Source organism: Orcinus orca, chromosome 18 (assembly GCF_937001465.1).
Source record: "Orcinus orca chromosome 18, mOrcOrc1.1, whole genome shotgun sequence".
Lineage (NCBI taxonomy): Eukaryota > Metazoa > Chordata > Mammalia > Artiodactyla > Delphinidae > Orcinus > Orcinus orca.
Window position 1 is genome coordinate 62970536 of NC_064576.1, and position 16278 is coordinate 62986813.

The 16278-nt window shown below is 41.1% G+C and overlaps 1 protein-coding gene across 1 annotated transcript; it reads left to right on the forward strand.

Annotated features, from left to right (window-relative positions):
* The first annotated feature begins 668 nt into the window (after positions 1 to 668).
* ALG11 (ALG11 alpha-1,2-mannosyltransferase) lies at positions 669 to 13582 on the forward strand. Its single transcript, XM_004274622.4, has 4 exons — positions 669 to 789; positions 5837 to 6067; positions 9359 to 10290; positions 13201 to 13582. The coding sequence occupies exons 1-4, from the start codon at positions 746 to 748 to the stop codon at positions 13470 to 13472; spliced, it is 1479 nt and encodes a 492-aa protein (XP_004274670.1). The 5' UTR covers positions 669 to 745; the 3' UTR covers positions 13473 to 13582.
* The last annotated feature ends 2696 nt before the right edge of the window (positions 13583 to 16278 follow it).

Genomic DNA, 16278 nt, shown 5'->3' on the forward strand with positions numbered 1-16278 from the left:
CCTCACCCACACCCGGAGACAGGCCTGCCGGTGCCCGAGAGTCCTCGGCCGAGCTGAAACCCAGGCGAGGCGGACCCGTCCCCCCTGCCGGGTCTCCGCTACCTCAGGGGCCGGTGCGCAGAGGTCTTCAGCCTCGGGCGTGCGCCGGAGAGAAAAGGAAGGAGGGCGAGCCGCGTAGACCAGGGCGGGGGATGCAGATCCCAAGGCTCGACCACCGCCGGCTGGGAAGGTGCGGCGTGGCGAGGGCCGGCTTCGGGTCCGCTCTGCGCAGCTCCCTCTGGAGCGCCGCGCCGGGCTCCAGGGCGCCGCGGGTCCGAAATGCCACAGCAGCTGCGGGAGTGAACTCCGCACCTGGAAAATCGATCTGAGACGCGCATGAGCCTCCCATTGGTCTCCAACGGGCAGCAGGCTCTAAGACTGGGGGCGGGGGCGCCAGAGCGGGGTCTTCAGTGGGGGAGGGGGCCGAGGGCGGGAGCGCCGGCTGTCCATCACAGGCCACGCCCTCCCCATGCCCAACCCCCTTGTGGCTCCGCCCACGGGGGGCCGGGCCAGAGTACGCCACGCCGAAAACTTCTCCACCCCCGCGGGAGATTCGATTGGCTGGAAGGCCGTGGGAAGCTACTACCAGCAACCAATTGAAATGCACAATCGCCCCTGTGTGGGCGGGGGTGACCGAACGTTTCCTCAGGAGCCAATAGAGAAGAGGAACAACGAAGCGCTTCCCGAGATCGTGGGTCGGCGGAAGATGGCGGTCGCCGCAAGGGGTTGGTGCTTGGGCGAGTTATTGAGGTGAGGAGCGGGTGGTGTGGGCTCGCAGGCGTTTTCCGTGCCGCAGTTGTATTTGTCCTCCCAGTGCGACTAATGTTTGAGAAGAAGGGCTTTCCTTGTCACGAGTCTAAGCTATTTTCTCAAGGCCAGTGACCGTTTCCTCTCCCTTTGGGGTCTTCTAGATAGACAAAGAGGCTGCGTTAAAGACTCAGTTTACCGCGTTTTCTTTCCCTGCCCCATTGCTGGCTGAGGGCTCGAGTTTCCCTCCCGGCTTTAGCTTTTTCTTTCTCTTATTCGCACTCCTATTCGTCTGTCATAAGTTATTCGCATTCATTCCTCATTTTCCTTTATGGTTGAGCCACGAATCATTTTCCAACCTATCATGTTCTTTTTGGTGAAGAAGAAACCGGGTCTTTCTTTTTCTTGTCTTAGTTTGTCTTCTTTCACTCACCAGAACTGTCATTGTTAGCATATGTCATTTAAATGTCAAGTTTATGTTGAATCCTCTTCTTGAGTTTCCATTGATTTCTTTTCTGATTGATGTAAGAATAGTTATATAAAATATTTCTACCTTGTCGTCATTGCATAAAAAAGTTAGGAAATAAATGAGCAAAACAGAAGTCTCCAGGAATGCTACCATCCAGAGATAACTATTGTTAACAGTTTGGTGAAAAAACTCCCAGACCTTTTTTCCACATTTGTTGTTGTAATACTACTACTACTACTGTTGTAATACTACTACTACTACTGTAATACTAATACTACTACATGTGTTGACTTACACTAGTAAAACAGAAGACCTAGTATATTCCACCTACACAGCTCTTTTAACACCTACATATTTTTGTTCAGGTTGAAATTTTATCATTAATACGATAGCATCCTGAATAGCAGTGTATATTTATTCTCTCCAAAATTCAGGTATTATTTCTTCATTATTGCCCCCTCTACTACAAGTTCTGTAATGATTATTTAAATCATTGGAACAGGAAAGTATTTTCAGAGCGTTCATATTCTTCCCTGCCTTTTGAAATATCCCGAACTCCCTGCTTTGCACATAATAATGACTAAGTAAAAGTTTGCTGAATGGAATGATTGATTCACTGTTGATTACAGTTACCTTTTCAAAGTCTTGTGTTTAAATATGAGTAAATATTTAATGGCACACATTTTAGTTATATTTAAACAAATTCTAAAATGGTTGATGTTGATGTGCAAGTACTGTAGGATGTTTAATAAATTTCTTTATAGAACCTGTATGTGTATCTTTGAAACTAACAGACTCAAAACAAAGGACTGGCTCAATTTTGGTCATTAATATGATTTTTTTTTCTGATTTTCAGTTGAATAGTTCAGTTTGAAAATCCTATCACATTTATTTTCCCACTTAAGTCATTTGAAGGAAATGTCATAAAAATCTTTGGATTCTGTGAGTCAGCTACATTTTAAATTAAACAGACTTTTGGTCTTGTCCTGGGAAAGCTAACTATCCAAGATAATACGGCTTTTATGAACTGATATATTCCAAACATTAAGTGGCCAATCTTACCACTTCTGTCAAGCTCTCTTCATCCTTTACAGCAGTGGTTCTTAAAGTGTGGTCCATAGACCCCTGCAAATCCCCAAGACCCTTTCAGTGGGTCCTCAAGGTCAAAATTATTTTTATAATAATGTTGGGATAAGGTTTGCCTCTTTCATTTTGTTGACATTTGCACTGATAGTGCAAAAGTAATGGTGGATAAAACTGTTACTTAGCACAAATCAAGGCAGTGACATCAAACTGTACTAGTAGTCATTGTGTTTCACCTCCATGCACTTGCTAAGAATGTCCTTGATGAAGCAGTAAAAATTATTAATTTTCTTAAATCTCAACCCTTGAGTACATATCTTTTTCTGTTTGTTTGTTTTTGTTTGTTTGTTTTTGCGGTACACGGGCCTCTCACTGTTGTGGCCTCTCCCGTTGCGGAGCACAGGCTCCGGACGCGCAGGCTCAGCGGTCATGGCTCACGGGCCCAGCCGCTCCACGGCATGTGGGATCCTCCTGGACTGGGGCACGAACCCATGTCTCCTGCATCGGCAGGCGGGCTCTCAACCACTGTGCCACCAGGGAAGCCCGAGTACATATCTTTTTAATATTCTGTATGACAAAATGGGGGGAACACATAAAGCACTTCGACATACCAAAGTAAAATGGTTATCTCAAGGAAAACCTCTAGTATGATTGTCTACATTGCAAGTTGAATTAGACACCTACTTTTTACAGGACACAGTTTTTATTTGAAAGACCGACTGACAGACAAACTGACTTGGGTATTTAGTAGATATTTTCTTGAAAATGAATGATTGACCCTGTTACTTCAAAGAAAACAAGTGACTGGGAATTCCCTGGCAGTCCAGTGGTTAGAACTCTGCGCATCCACTGCAGGGGCCACAGGTTCAATCCCTGGTCGGGGATCCCGGAAGCTGTGTGTGCGGCCAAAAAAAAAACAAAACAGAAACAAAACAAGTGACAGAATTTGTTGCTAATGATAAAGTTTGAGCTTTCAAGTGAAAGTTAGAATTTTGGGAAACTTGTATCTGCCATTCTGACCTTGACCATTTTCCAATGCTTAAAAGATTTTTTCTGATGAGATGGGTAGTAATCTTAACAAGTGTGATTTTGGGGTATTGTATAAAGAAATGTGTCAACATTTGGAAACTCTCCATTACTCGTGAACCAATATTGCCCAAATAAGTCACAGTGTTACAAAATCACACATGCAGAAAAGTTCCATTCAAAGGGCAAGATAAACCAATAGATTTCAGTGTAACAGAGCATGGAAAGGGCATTGATAGGGTTTCAGATTCCATGTTGCAATTGACTATTAAGAAATTGCCACTTGTCTGATTCGGTATAGTATTACAGAAGAATATTAGTAGCCAGAATAGGCCATTTAAAAATACTCCTCTCTTTTCCTGCTACATATGTGAGTGAGCCTGGGTTTTCTTCGTATACTTGAACCAGAACAACATATCGTTACAGACTGAATGCAGAAGCACATATGAGAAGCCACTGTCTTCTGTTAAGCCAGACATTAAAAACAGTGACACCCTCCTTACTACTTATTTTGGTTTAGAAAACATAAGTTTTTTAAAATAAAAATATGTTTATGTTATATAATGGATTTATTTCTTTAATGGATTCATAATTTTTAAAAAGTTTCTCAGTTTTAATGTCTAATATGTTAAATATTGGTAGATATAATCAGTGTAACAGTGGTTCTCAGTCAGAGGTGATTTTGCCCCTGCAGGACATTTGGCAGTGTCTCAAGATATTTTTGATTGTCCTGTTTGGGAGGATGCTCCTGGCATCCAGTGTGTCAAGACCAGGGATGCAGTTAAACATTCTATAATGCACACAACAAAGAATTATCTGGTCCAAAATGTCAGTAGTGCTGTTGTTGAGAAACCTGATGTAGACAAAAACTGGATGGAGTCCTCAGCAGTTTTTAAGATTTATAAAGGTGTCCTGAGACCAAATCATCAAGTAATGGACTTGTTCACAATAAGAAATCCCGCATGAGAAATTTATTTCAAAACTAAATATCAATAAAATATTTATTCCTCTAAAGAATTTGTATGTTTTCTACTTAGGGACAATGAAAACCATGTAACTACACAGAATATCCCCCTATTTGGTTTGGTCACTAAGCAGCCCAGAACCCAATCTGCTGTTCACTACTGTGTACAAATTTAGAGCTTGCATCTCTGTGCCCTCCACCCCCGTCTCCACTCCCCTCCCCACGCCCCAACATACTTTAACCATATACGTTCCCTGGTCTTGACTTTTCATTATTTAAGTTTTAGTATTGTTTTTATGTCTTATAGGCCCCTCAAATCCTTTATAAAGGGTAGGCAGCATATTAAAAAAAATTGTTAGGTACCAGCTATATTAGCCAACCCTATGAGAAAACCATACCTTGAAAAAACGATTTAACATAATTTAAGAGACATCTGAGGAGAAACTAACACACCATTGTAAAGCAATTATACTCCAGTAAAGATGTTAAAAAAAAATTCTTACACACATGAAGTACTGTTTCATAAGGTTGTGAGAAAGCCAAGATAATGGTTTCTATTATTAAAAGTCTTGCATTTCGGTATGATACATTTGTCGTATGGAAACACCGCCCCCCCCCCAAAAATAAAGACATCAACATTCAACAAACATTCAACAAATGTTTTTTGACTGCCTTCTCAGCCAGTTACGATGCTAGGCATTGGGATATGGTGGTGAACAGGCCTGGGTCCTTTGCAGAGCCTCAGTCGACCTGGCAGTAATAGAGAACCTTGCAGCAGTGACTGTGGGAGTGAGGCACATGGGAAGACAGTGGTTTCAGGGTCATGCAAAGAGATCAGATGCAAAACTCAGAATTGAACTGGAAAAATCTAAGCTCCATTCCCCTTCCCTCAAAAATTTTTCTACTTGGGAGTTCCCAGGCCATCCAGCGATTAAGACGCTGAGCTTCCACTGCAGGGTAAGGGTTCGATCCCTGGGTGGGGAACTAAGATCCCACAAGCCGCATGGCAAGGCCAAAAAAGAAAAAGGAAAAAAATTCTGCTTGAGGCAAAGTGAGATAATAAAGATGATTTAGTGTCTCACCAAACTTTTAGCTGTGGAATATTGACTATGGAATATTTCTTTGGATTACATATTGTCATTTTGAGGGTCAGATGCCTTTCCCAGTCATATCTTGTTTAGGTTAATAATTAAATTTATTTTAATCCCTTAACACATATACTGAGTTAGGAGAAAGGTGGCTCAACATTGATTTTTACTGCTGATTAAAAAGAAAAAGTACGTTGAATTGCCAACATGCTGTGGAATTAAAGGGGACCTGCACTTTTGACATTAGATATTTTGTAGCATTAGAATTTTAATAACTGAGTATTTTGTTAGACTCACAAGCTATAAAAATTTTCTTTGCTGCTAATATATAAAGCAGTTATGTGAAAGTAGACTTTAATTTGTAGCCTTTTTTTAATGGGCATTATATCCATTTTCACCCTGCTTTCCCTCTCATTTCAGGTTTTTTTATTCATTATTCTTCCCTGGGCTAGTTGTATGTGGAGTTTTATGTGTGTGTCTACTCAGTGTCCTTTGGGGAATCAGACTGCTGCTACAGAGAAAGAAAAAGTCGGGCTCAGCTAGCAAAACTGGGAAAAATCAAACGGTGATTGCATTTTTCCATCCCTACTGCAACGCTGGCGGAGGAGGAGAAAGAGTGTTATGGTGTGCCTTAAGGGCTCTTCAGAAAAAGTAGGTATGCATCTTTCTTAACAATTTGGTATATTGTTACTATTTTTGTAAAAAATCATCACCCAGAATGTATCTTGCTCTAGTCATAGCCAGGGATTCCTTTTTTAAACTATTCTTCAGTAAGGAAACACTGCTCATATGCCAACCTGTCTTACAATATGCTACTGCATTTTACTTGATATGATAAAGAAACAGAAAGGGGAAGTATCTGCCCTTTTATGGCATAATTTAGTGGGGATAACTTGAGAGAGTATGTGGAGAAGAGATTGAATAATAAACAGAAATATACCAAGTACTGTGAAGCACTTTAAACCTGAATACTTTCAGTCAATGGTGGCACACAGGAAATAATCTCTCTGAAAGCATCTGTTTGATTCTGGTTTTGATATCATTATCAGTTGGATAGTCTTAAGTAAGTTACCATGTTAGAAAGAATTTGGTGTTACACATCTTTTAATGTTCTAGGCTTCCTTCTCCCCACCCCTATCCCACAAGAAAAGAAAAGGCACAGCAAAATACAGGTTTCATTATTGTTTCATTATATGAGGAAAACTATTATCCTTCCATGGCGACCCTACTTCCTGGCACACGCCCTTCATTCAGTTTCAGAGTCTTCCCATGTAATGCCCTTAGCTCTACATGTCTACATTCTTGGCCCCTCTTGGCTTCTAACCACCGTCCCTGTGTATCCTCTGCCATCTCCCATAACTGCCTAAATCCAGAGAATTTTCTTAAATCCCAGCTTAATTCCCACCTCCTTGAAGCCTTCCTACTGTAGTCCATACTGTTCTTTCCTTCTCGTAACACTGTGCATGAGCCTTGTCTCTAGATTACCCTTGAGGGCAGTGGTCAAGTTTCGTGATACCTGTACTCATACTCCCCAGCAACCCCTATTACTCCTCTACCTGACTGATGAGAAAAAAAATCCAAATAATTAGTATGACGTAGAAGATACTTTTTCATCTTGCTCCTGCCACATTTTGTTTCTCATCCCTCCCGTCCCCTCACACATACTTTGCTCCAGCATACTGACCTAGGAGCATCACGCCCTCTCAAGATTCCTTGCCTTTCCATCTAGTGTTCCTTTTTTTCTGAAATAACCTTTTTCTCCTTAGGTAAGTCCTGCAAGTCTTTCCTGACTCAGCATAAGCTACAGTACACTTTTCATTCAGTCTCCCTATATTTGGGGAGTGGGGGAAGCGGGGAGGACCTACTATGTATTGGGTTGGCCAAAAAGTTCGTTCAGGTTTCGCTGTAACATCTTGCGAAAACCCCGAATCAACTTTTTGGCCAACCAATGTCAAGCAGTGTTCTAAGGGGTTGAATTTAAATGGTGAACAAGATAGATCAAGTCCCTCTTATGGACCTTAGATTTCAGTTGAGAGAGAGACAAGATAATAAATGGAAAATATCAAATGGTGAGAAGTGTTATATAAGAAATTCAAATAGGGTAATATGAGAGTGACTCCACCATTTAGGCTGAGTAAATTAGGTACAGTCTCTGAGGAAATAGCACAACTAAATTCTGACCGACAAAAATAGCTGACGTTTACTGAGCTTTTACTGTCTGCCGGGTGTGGTTTGAAGTGTTTCACACGTGTTAGGTGACTCAGTCCTCATTACAACCTAGCGAGGTGGTTACTGTTATCCTCATTTGACAGACAGGGGAACTGAGTTCCTAGAGCCCATGTTCTAAACATACGCTGTCCTGCTCACTTTATGAAAAGACAGTGAGGGTGACAAAAGAATTCAAAGCAGAGGGAGCAACTGCTGCACGTCCCCTAAGACTGGAAGGAGGCTGGCTTGTTCAGAGAAGGGAATCCAGTTTGGCTGAACCCTGCTGAGCAAGTGAGAGAGTTGGGGGGCAGGGGGTTCCAGAGGGAGGCGGCGCCCAGTGCACAGGGCTTGAGCGAGCAGGGTGAGGAGTTTAGACTTTATTCCAAGTGCTGTGGAAAACCATATGAGGGTTTTTAAACAGAGATATTCTGCTTATCTACTGCTGCTTCATAAACCACCCCAAATTGAATGGCTTAAAACAAAAATATATTATTATTTCTCAGAGTTTCGAAGTTGACAGGCCCTGTTTGGTATCCTTCACGCTCAAACTGTTGCAGTTAGATGGCAGCTGGGGCTGGAGTTGTCGGAAGGCTTCTTCCCTCACAGATCTGGTTCCTGGCCTGGAATGACTGGGTCAGGCATCTCTGTCACCAAGCAGCTTCTCCGTGTGACTAGCTTGGGCTTGCACACAACATGGCGGTCTCAGGATAGCAGGACTTCTTACATGACAGCTGTCTCCCCTTAGAGTGAAGTAGAAAGGTGCCAGTCTCTTAGAGCCTGGGTCCAGAAACTGGCACAATGTCACTTTTGCCATATTCTATTGGTAAAAGCAGTCAAGAGCCCACTGTTACTCCAGGGGAGGGGACATAGATCCACCTCGCAACGGGAAAAGTGTCCATCTTTAAGCTGCCATAGATGACCATCCTTTTTGCATTTAAAAGGCTCAATCTAGTTGCTGGGAGGGGGGCTAGGGAGGAGTGATTAGATGCTCATCCTTTAGACATCACAGCATCCTGGGGTCTTCATCAGTACACAGCACATTATTTGTTTATATATCTGTTCTCTCCACTGGACTGAGCTCCTTGAGGATAAAGACTCTCCATCATCCCTTATTCTGTAGAACCTAGTAGCTCACACTAGGTAAGTTAATAAATGTTCTGTATGACTCAGAATAATTATAAACACAGCCAGAGTGAGGCCAAAGTGTTAAAATCATAAGAATGTACTTTTCCATATTTCCATTATAATTATATCTAATTGTGATGCAGGCACAAGGTCTAGCTTAAAACCTTTGTGCATTTCTCAGATTAAAAACACTAATGCTTTAGCATTTATGATCCTATCTAAAGATACCTTTAGTGAATTTTAACTCTTGTTTATGAATATTTTATTAATATTTCATTACCATTATAATGCTGAGAAAGTTGTCAAAATTTTTGAATACTTCTTAAAAATGAAAATGTCTCATTTATAAATCAGTAATTTTGTTGATGTCTGCTGGAGGGAAACTCTTAGTGGAGGGAAAAGCAAAGAACTAGAAGTCTCCTTTGGAGGACTGACATTTTAGTTGTAGGGCAGTGGAAGACCCAGGAGAGAGTTGAGTCAGTAAAAAACAGTGGAAAACATTTTTTTAGTCTAAAAATAAGCTGCTTTATGATTGTGAGAAAATATCTACAACCTAAACTGATTTTAACCTAAACTAATGAAATTCTTAACTGTTACATTCTGTTTTAGGTATCCTGAAGCAGTTTATGTTGTTTATACTGGTGATGCTGATGTCAGTGGTCAACAGATACTGGAAGGTGCTTTCAGAAGATTTAACATCAGATTAACGTGCCCAGTGAAGTTTGTTTTATTAAGGAAGCGCTACCTTGTGGAAGATTCACTCTATCCTCATTTCACACTGCTGGGCCAAAGTCTGGGATCCATTTTTCTTGGCTGGGAAGCTCTGATGCAGTGTGTTCCCGATGTTTACATCGATTCTATGGGCTATGCTTTCACGCTTCCTCTGTTTAGGTATTTAGGCCGTTGCCGAGTTGGAAGCTATGTTCATTATCCCACCATCAGCACGGACATGCTCTCTGTAGTGAAGAATCAAAATGTCAGATTTAACAATGCAGCCTTCATCACCAGGAATCCTTTTCTCAGCAAAGTAAAGCTTATCTACTACTATCTATTTGCTTTTCTATATGGGCTTGCTGGTTCTTGCAGTGATGTCGTCATGGTCAATTCTTCTTGGACGCTAAACCATATTCTCTCACTGTGGAAGGTTGGGAATTGCACTAATATTGTTTATCCACCTTGTGATGTGCAGACATTTCTGGACATTCCCTTACACAAGGAGAAGACAACCTCAGGACATTTACTGGTTTCGATCGGCCAGTTCAGGCCTGAAAAGAATCATCCTTTGCAGATCAGAGCCTTTGCTAAATTGCTGAATAAAAAGGAGGCTGAGTCACTTCCTCCACTTAAACTTGTCCTCATTGGAGGCTGTCGTAACCAAGACGATGAACTTAGGGTAAACCAACTGAGAAGGCTTTCTGAGGACCTAGGAGTTCAAGAAGACGTGGAATTTAAAATAAACATTCCATTTGATGAATTAAAGAATTACTTGTCTGAAGCAACAGTTGGTCTGCATACCATGTGGAACGAGCATTTTGGGATTGGTGAGTTTGTCCTGTAAACAACTTGTTTGGTGCCATGAGATATACATTTTAGGTGATTTTGATAAAATGATAATATTCCGGAAGTTTTCAGCAAGTCCTCAGTCTCTTCCCCGAGTCCACCAAGTGTGCTTTCCTCATTTGAGACCCTGTAAAACATATAATCAATAATAATAGCTAATGTTTATTGACCACTCACTGTGTGGCGGTCACTCTCAAGGTCTTTACAAGTATTATCTGATTTAACTCTCTCTGGAACGTCACTTAATAGGTATTATGATTATTTCCATTTTGTAAACTCAGACACAGAGAGGGTTTAGACCTTGCCTAAGTTCAGTCACACAGTAAGAGATAGAGCCCAGATTCGAATTCAGACAGCCTCTGCTCTTCACTGCTGTATTTTCTCTCCCCACCTAACCCCATCAATGTGCTGGTTCAGATTCCTGGGCCTCATGCTAATCCCACTGAGGAGCCACCTCAGAATCTCTGGGTGGGCCCAGGTGGAGGTGTTTCGGGAAAGCCCCTCAGGTGATTCTGTTGTGCCTCTAAGGCCGAGAACCCCTGTCTCCAGGTAGGCTCCTCAGAAGAACCTTTTGGTTCTTTTATTTATTGTGTGCTCATTACTGGAATGGCCTCAGGTGTTCAGTTTGGACAGCCGTGTGAATGGTGGTGGCTTTTGCCCACAGAGGCCTCCAAGAGCAGAGGCAGTGAGGGGCTGAGTTTCGAGCACGTGGAGTGGAATTGGCTGAGGGACGTGTGTGTGTCCAGCGGGCCTCGTACGTGTGAGTCTGAAGTAAGGAGAGGGAGCTGGCCCAGGAAGACAGGCTGCAGAGTAGTCCGGGTGGGTTCTGCAGCCCGGTGGGCATGGATGTGCATGTGGACGGGGTGGCCTAAGGGGAGTCTGTAGAGCAACAGGAGGCCCGCAGTGCAAAAGGCTGAGAACAGTGAGAGGCCACAAGTTGGCAGAAGGGTAGCCAGTGGAGGCGAAGGAAGGAAACCAGGCAGTCATGGAAACCAAGGGAAGTGAGGGTTTAGGGAAGAAGGGAAAGGGCGACAGGTTCCAGTGCTGCCCAGATACTGGGCAAGATGAGGGCATGGGGGGCAACCTGGGCAAGAGCAGTGTCGACGGAGGAGTGGGCGTGAGGGTCACTGGTGGGGGGCAAGTGGAGCGCTGAGCGCGGCCCACGCGGGCCCTGAGTTATCTGTGAGAGGGAGATGGAAGGAGAGACACGGGCCGGGGCGGACTTGTGACCTGGAGAGCGTGTGTGTGTGTGTGTGTACACCCTCACAGAGACTTTGTTCTTACGAGTTTGAGCTAGCTTAAGGGCTGATAGGAAGGGGCCAGTAGAGAGGGAGAAGTGGAAGATTCTAGAGGGAGAGGGTAAAATTGATTAGGTGAAAGCCTCCAAAAAAGTCCAGAGGAACGGTATCCAGCCCGGAACGGAATATTATGGTGTGGTCCATATTTTTCAAATAAGAGTTCAAATTAAAGCATTAGCAGAAAATTCTGTAGAGATTTCGCCCGTGTTGCAGAAACAGTTGTTAATGATTTAACTTCTCTCCTGTGCATCTGAAGGGCTTAGTTCTCTCTTGAAACATGGGTAAGAAAGGCTGGCTAGAATAATTTATATCCTCACCTACATCATTTGGCAGAAACTAATCAAAACTTTCATTTAGTTCAGCACTGCTATTGGGCGGCACACAGTTGTCTCAGATTTGCCAGAAATCCAGGCAGTACCAGAAGCACCAGCCTTACTTAGTGTGCCTCACGAAGATGGCTTACTTTTTTCCTGTTTTCTCCTAATGCTGTAATTTGAACATTTTGTTTTTGATACCTTTTTTCTAATTCAGGAATATTTTATATTTTCAAATTATTTAGGAATTCTTTAATTAGAAAAATAAAGGCAATGGGATTATCTTTCAGGTTCTAAAAGTACCCATGAATTAAATCACTCACATCCCCCCCTTAAAAAACACAACAAAACTTTAAATCACATTGCTGTTAAGTTTTCTCACAGTAAGAAATAAGACCAACCTGTGCTAGAGTACAAAAACCTGAAATTCTAAAAAAACAAAAAAAACCCCGGAAATTCTGAGCATGAAAATAATTTATTGATTAGACATCTGGTTTATTCAAGTATAAGGCCTACCAAAGATAGAATTAACACAGCTCATGGAATAGGAAAAAAACCCCATCCAGCACCTGCTTTGTCTCAGATTTCCTGGGGACAAAATTGATGCATTCTGTACTACAGCCTCACCCTAAAGCATTCACATGTGCTTGATATTAACTTGAATAGGATGTGAGAAACTTTCTGTACACTCAACTTGGCAAGTGTCATTAGTGATGCAACTTTCAGAAACATTCTTAGGCACAAGAAATAGCACTGCCTGCAGTGAGAGTCTTTGACAAGAAAAGAATATCATTAAATATAATCTTACAAATAGGAAGAAAAATATACACACTTTTGCCAATGGATTGCTTCACACATCAGGAAGAAAGTCACAAGCAGAGATTTTCTTTCGATGAGATTAAAACACCGATACTCAACTTTTAATGTTTGTGATATCTTTTTTACCCCTTTTTATCTTTTAATATCCACTATCTATCTACCATCTTGCTAATAACATTCTCTAGTCTTCTTTGCTTTATTATCTGCAGTATATTTACTTTTTATAGACTATTCTTCTATCTGCTTGTCTGTTTTAGTAAAGACAAGTAGCATTATTGTGAAGCTTTGATAACTAAAAAACTTAAAATTATTTTCACCAGGGAAGTTAAATGAGTGCATTTGTAGACATACATTTACTTAAATCGCCCGTGAATCTTAAAATTTGTAAAGGGTTCTGCTCATCCTTGTTCTTATGAACACATTCAGAAACTTAAAAGACGACATGATTTCTGTTTCTCAGGAATTGTTGAGTGTATGGCAGCCGGCACGATTGTCCTTGCACACAATTCAGGGGGCCCGAAGCTCGACATTGTCGTCCCTCACCAAGGCGAGAGAACTGGGTTTCTGGCTGAAAGTGAAGAAGACTATGCTGAGACTATGGCCCATATTCTTTCCGTGTCTGCGGAAAAGAGACTCCAAATCAGGAACAATGCTCGTGCATCTGTAAGCAGATTCTCCGATCAGGAGTTTGAAGTGACATTCCTAACGTCTGTGGAAAAGTTATTTCAGTAATTCCGTATCTGTACAGACTAGAGATATTTTATATAAGATGGTTAGATACCTTCATATGTTAATATTTTTCTAAACTCATTCCCTATTGTAATAAAGTTAGTCTAAGCAAGGCCCTCAGCAGTATGTATATAACCAAGGTATTTATTTCAGTGGAAACAGGCAAAATTACCTAAGTGGAAAAGGTAACCTTATATAGTTTAAATATAAAAATCTTAGACTAGCGTTTGGTCTCAAATTCTGAAAAATATGGGTCTGAAAGAAAAAAATGAACAATCTTAATTTTGGTATAATCCATATTTTTAAAATACTATTATCAAATCACTTTACTTTAGAAACCAGGAAAGAGAATTTCCTTTTAGAAAAAAGGAAATATTGGGAAAGAAATGGGTGATTGATAATTGATTAGTACTTTAGAATTATTTTGACATTTTTGGAACACAGAAAAATTCTGGTACGTTTAAATTCAAGCAATATTGTGGATTAAATTTTTGTTTTTTGTTTTTTGTTTTTTGCTGTACGTGGGCCTCTCACTGTTGTGGCCTCCCCCGTCGCGGAGCACGGACGCGCAGGCTCAGCGGCCATGGCTCACGGGCCCAGCCGCTCCGCGGCACGTGGGACCCTCCCATACCGGGTCACAAACCCGTGTCCCCTGCATCGGCAGGCGGACTCTCAACCACTGCGCCACCAGGGAAGCCCGTGGATTAAATTTTTGAATCTATCTAATGATCCTCTTAAAAGAACAAAAACTTTAAGCAGACTTAATCATGTTCTAAAAGCATGTAGTCAAAAGACAGGCTCACTGTGATTGCTCTATGTGTGTGCGTGGGCATGTAGAGATCAGGGTACTGCCAGTAATCCTTTCCATTAACTAGGTATTTGTGAAAATAGTTTTATGTTTAGTGCTATCAGTACATTTTTTGGACCTCTCATTATCCCTTAACATTTTCATGTCCCAGAGGCTATAAGTCAGCTTTTTGAAGTCATTCAAGAGGTCTGAGTCAGAACATCGTGGTAAGTTGTTTTTCTGATATTGAAGATATAATATTTGGATCCATCCACATGGTCTCTGTAATCAGCATCATGCACTGTAAGATAGTGAGGTGGCATTTTGAAAAGAGCACTGGACTAGCAGTAGAATAGCTGGACCTGACCTCAGCTTCATCATTTACAAACATCTGACCTTTTGACACTAAAGCTGCTTCCTAATCTTCTGAGTGTCAGCTTCTTTCTCTGTAACCTGGAGATGGTAATGGCTGTCCTCACTGCCTTTCATAGTTGTAAAGAAAACAGGGAACACAGAAAGTATGTGAAAGTACTTTGAAAATTATAAAAGTTACTTTAAAGGTAACAATATATAGTAAATGTCTTCTAGAATCCTATCTTTATCAATGCATTACGATCCTTTGTAGATTCTTGTTACTAAGCCAGTAACTAGGAATCAGTATAATTTAACAGGACTCCTATCCTGAATAACTAGCATGGAAAAGTGAATATATACATGTGCAAATATGGCTGTTGAGCCTATAACTTTTGACATTTTCTGCGTACATAATCAGTTCCTTCTAGTTCAGTAAATTGACCTCCTTCACAGTCTGATACACCTTTGTGTTACAGGCATGTGAAAGAGGTACATTTTTCCTTTCCAGTCTCCTCTTGTCCATTCATCAATCCACCCAGCTTCGTTATCTGCTTCCAATTACATTATTGATTCGTCTGCAGGCCATCTTCTGTCATCAGATCAAAAAGCACCAAAACAGAGTCCCAGGATGTTCTGACACACCAGAGTAGCTTTGTGTTGGAGAGTATTCAATTTAGAAAAGAAAAACTGGTGGAAATTGGAGCTGGAAGGAGCCCTACAAATTCTCTAGTCCAATTTTCTCTTATTTTCAACTTTACAGACAGGAACAATTTAAAGAACTTTGATTCTGTCAGTATCACAAAGTTGTTTAATGACAAAATCAGGATTACCACCCGGGGTTCTGACCCCCCAGCCCGGTGCTTTTTCTTATAGCTAGTCTTTGAAGTAAGATTCATTACCATTGTCCACTCACCCTACCCATCTACCCAAAGAAAATCATGGGACTGAAGATAAAGAAATTGAAATGGACAGAGCAAAAGTAGAGGATATAGGAAAGGAAGAAAGGATTCTGAAATTCCACAAAACATTTTTTAAGCTAATTTCTTCGAAATGATTTTCATTTATCACAAACCTATCATTAGAAAATTTGCATATGTTTCCTTTCAGTGTTCCTAATGTGGTGTTAAATGTTTGTTTGTTTCTGAATACTTGATACCATGAAGAATGTCAAAGCAATATGTCAGCTACTGTCTGCCTGGAGAAATTGAGTGACTATTAATTCCTGTAAGACACTGCTTTTGAGTGGTCCAAACATGCTGTTTTGAACCTACAGCAGTGGTGATTCACATTCTTATTTCCAGTTGTGCATAACAAACTACATGTTACATGTTCTTTGTATAGTAATTATTTGTATCTAAATATGATTTAGATTTAATAGGTACAAAGTCTGTATCTAAATAAGATTTAAAGAAGTGGTTTTATTATCTTAGATACCTTTCCCAGTACAGTGCCTTTACACCCCTCATGTAGTCTCCCAATTCTGAATTATTTCTTATCTACTGCTAATATTCCCAAGCTCCACATGCCAAGAATTTTTTTTAAAGAAAGAAAAAAAGTTTTTAAAGGCAAAACAAAACTGTTTTGCCTCTTGTACCCAAGAATAGGTTGTCAGGTTTAATAGATTTTTTTAAATGAATATTATTTCAGACATATAAAATACTACAGAGC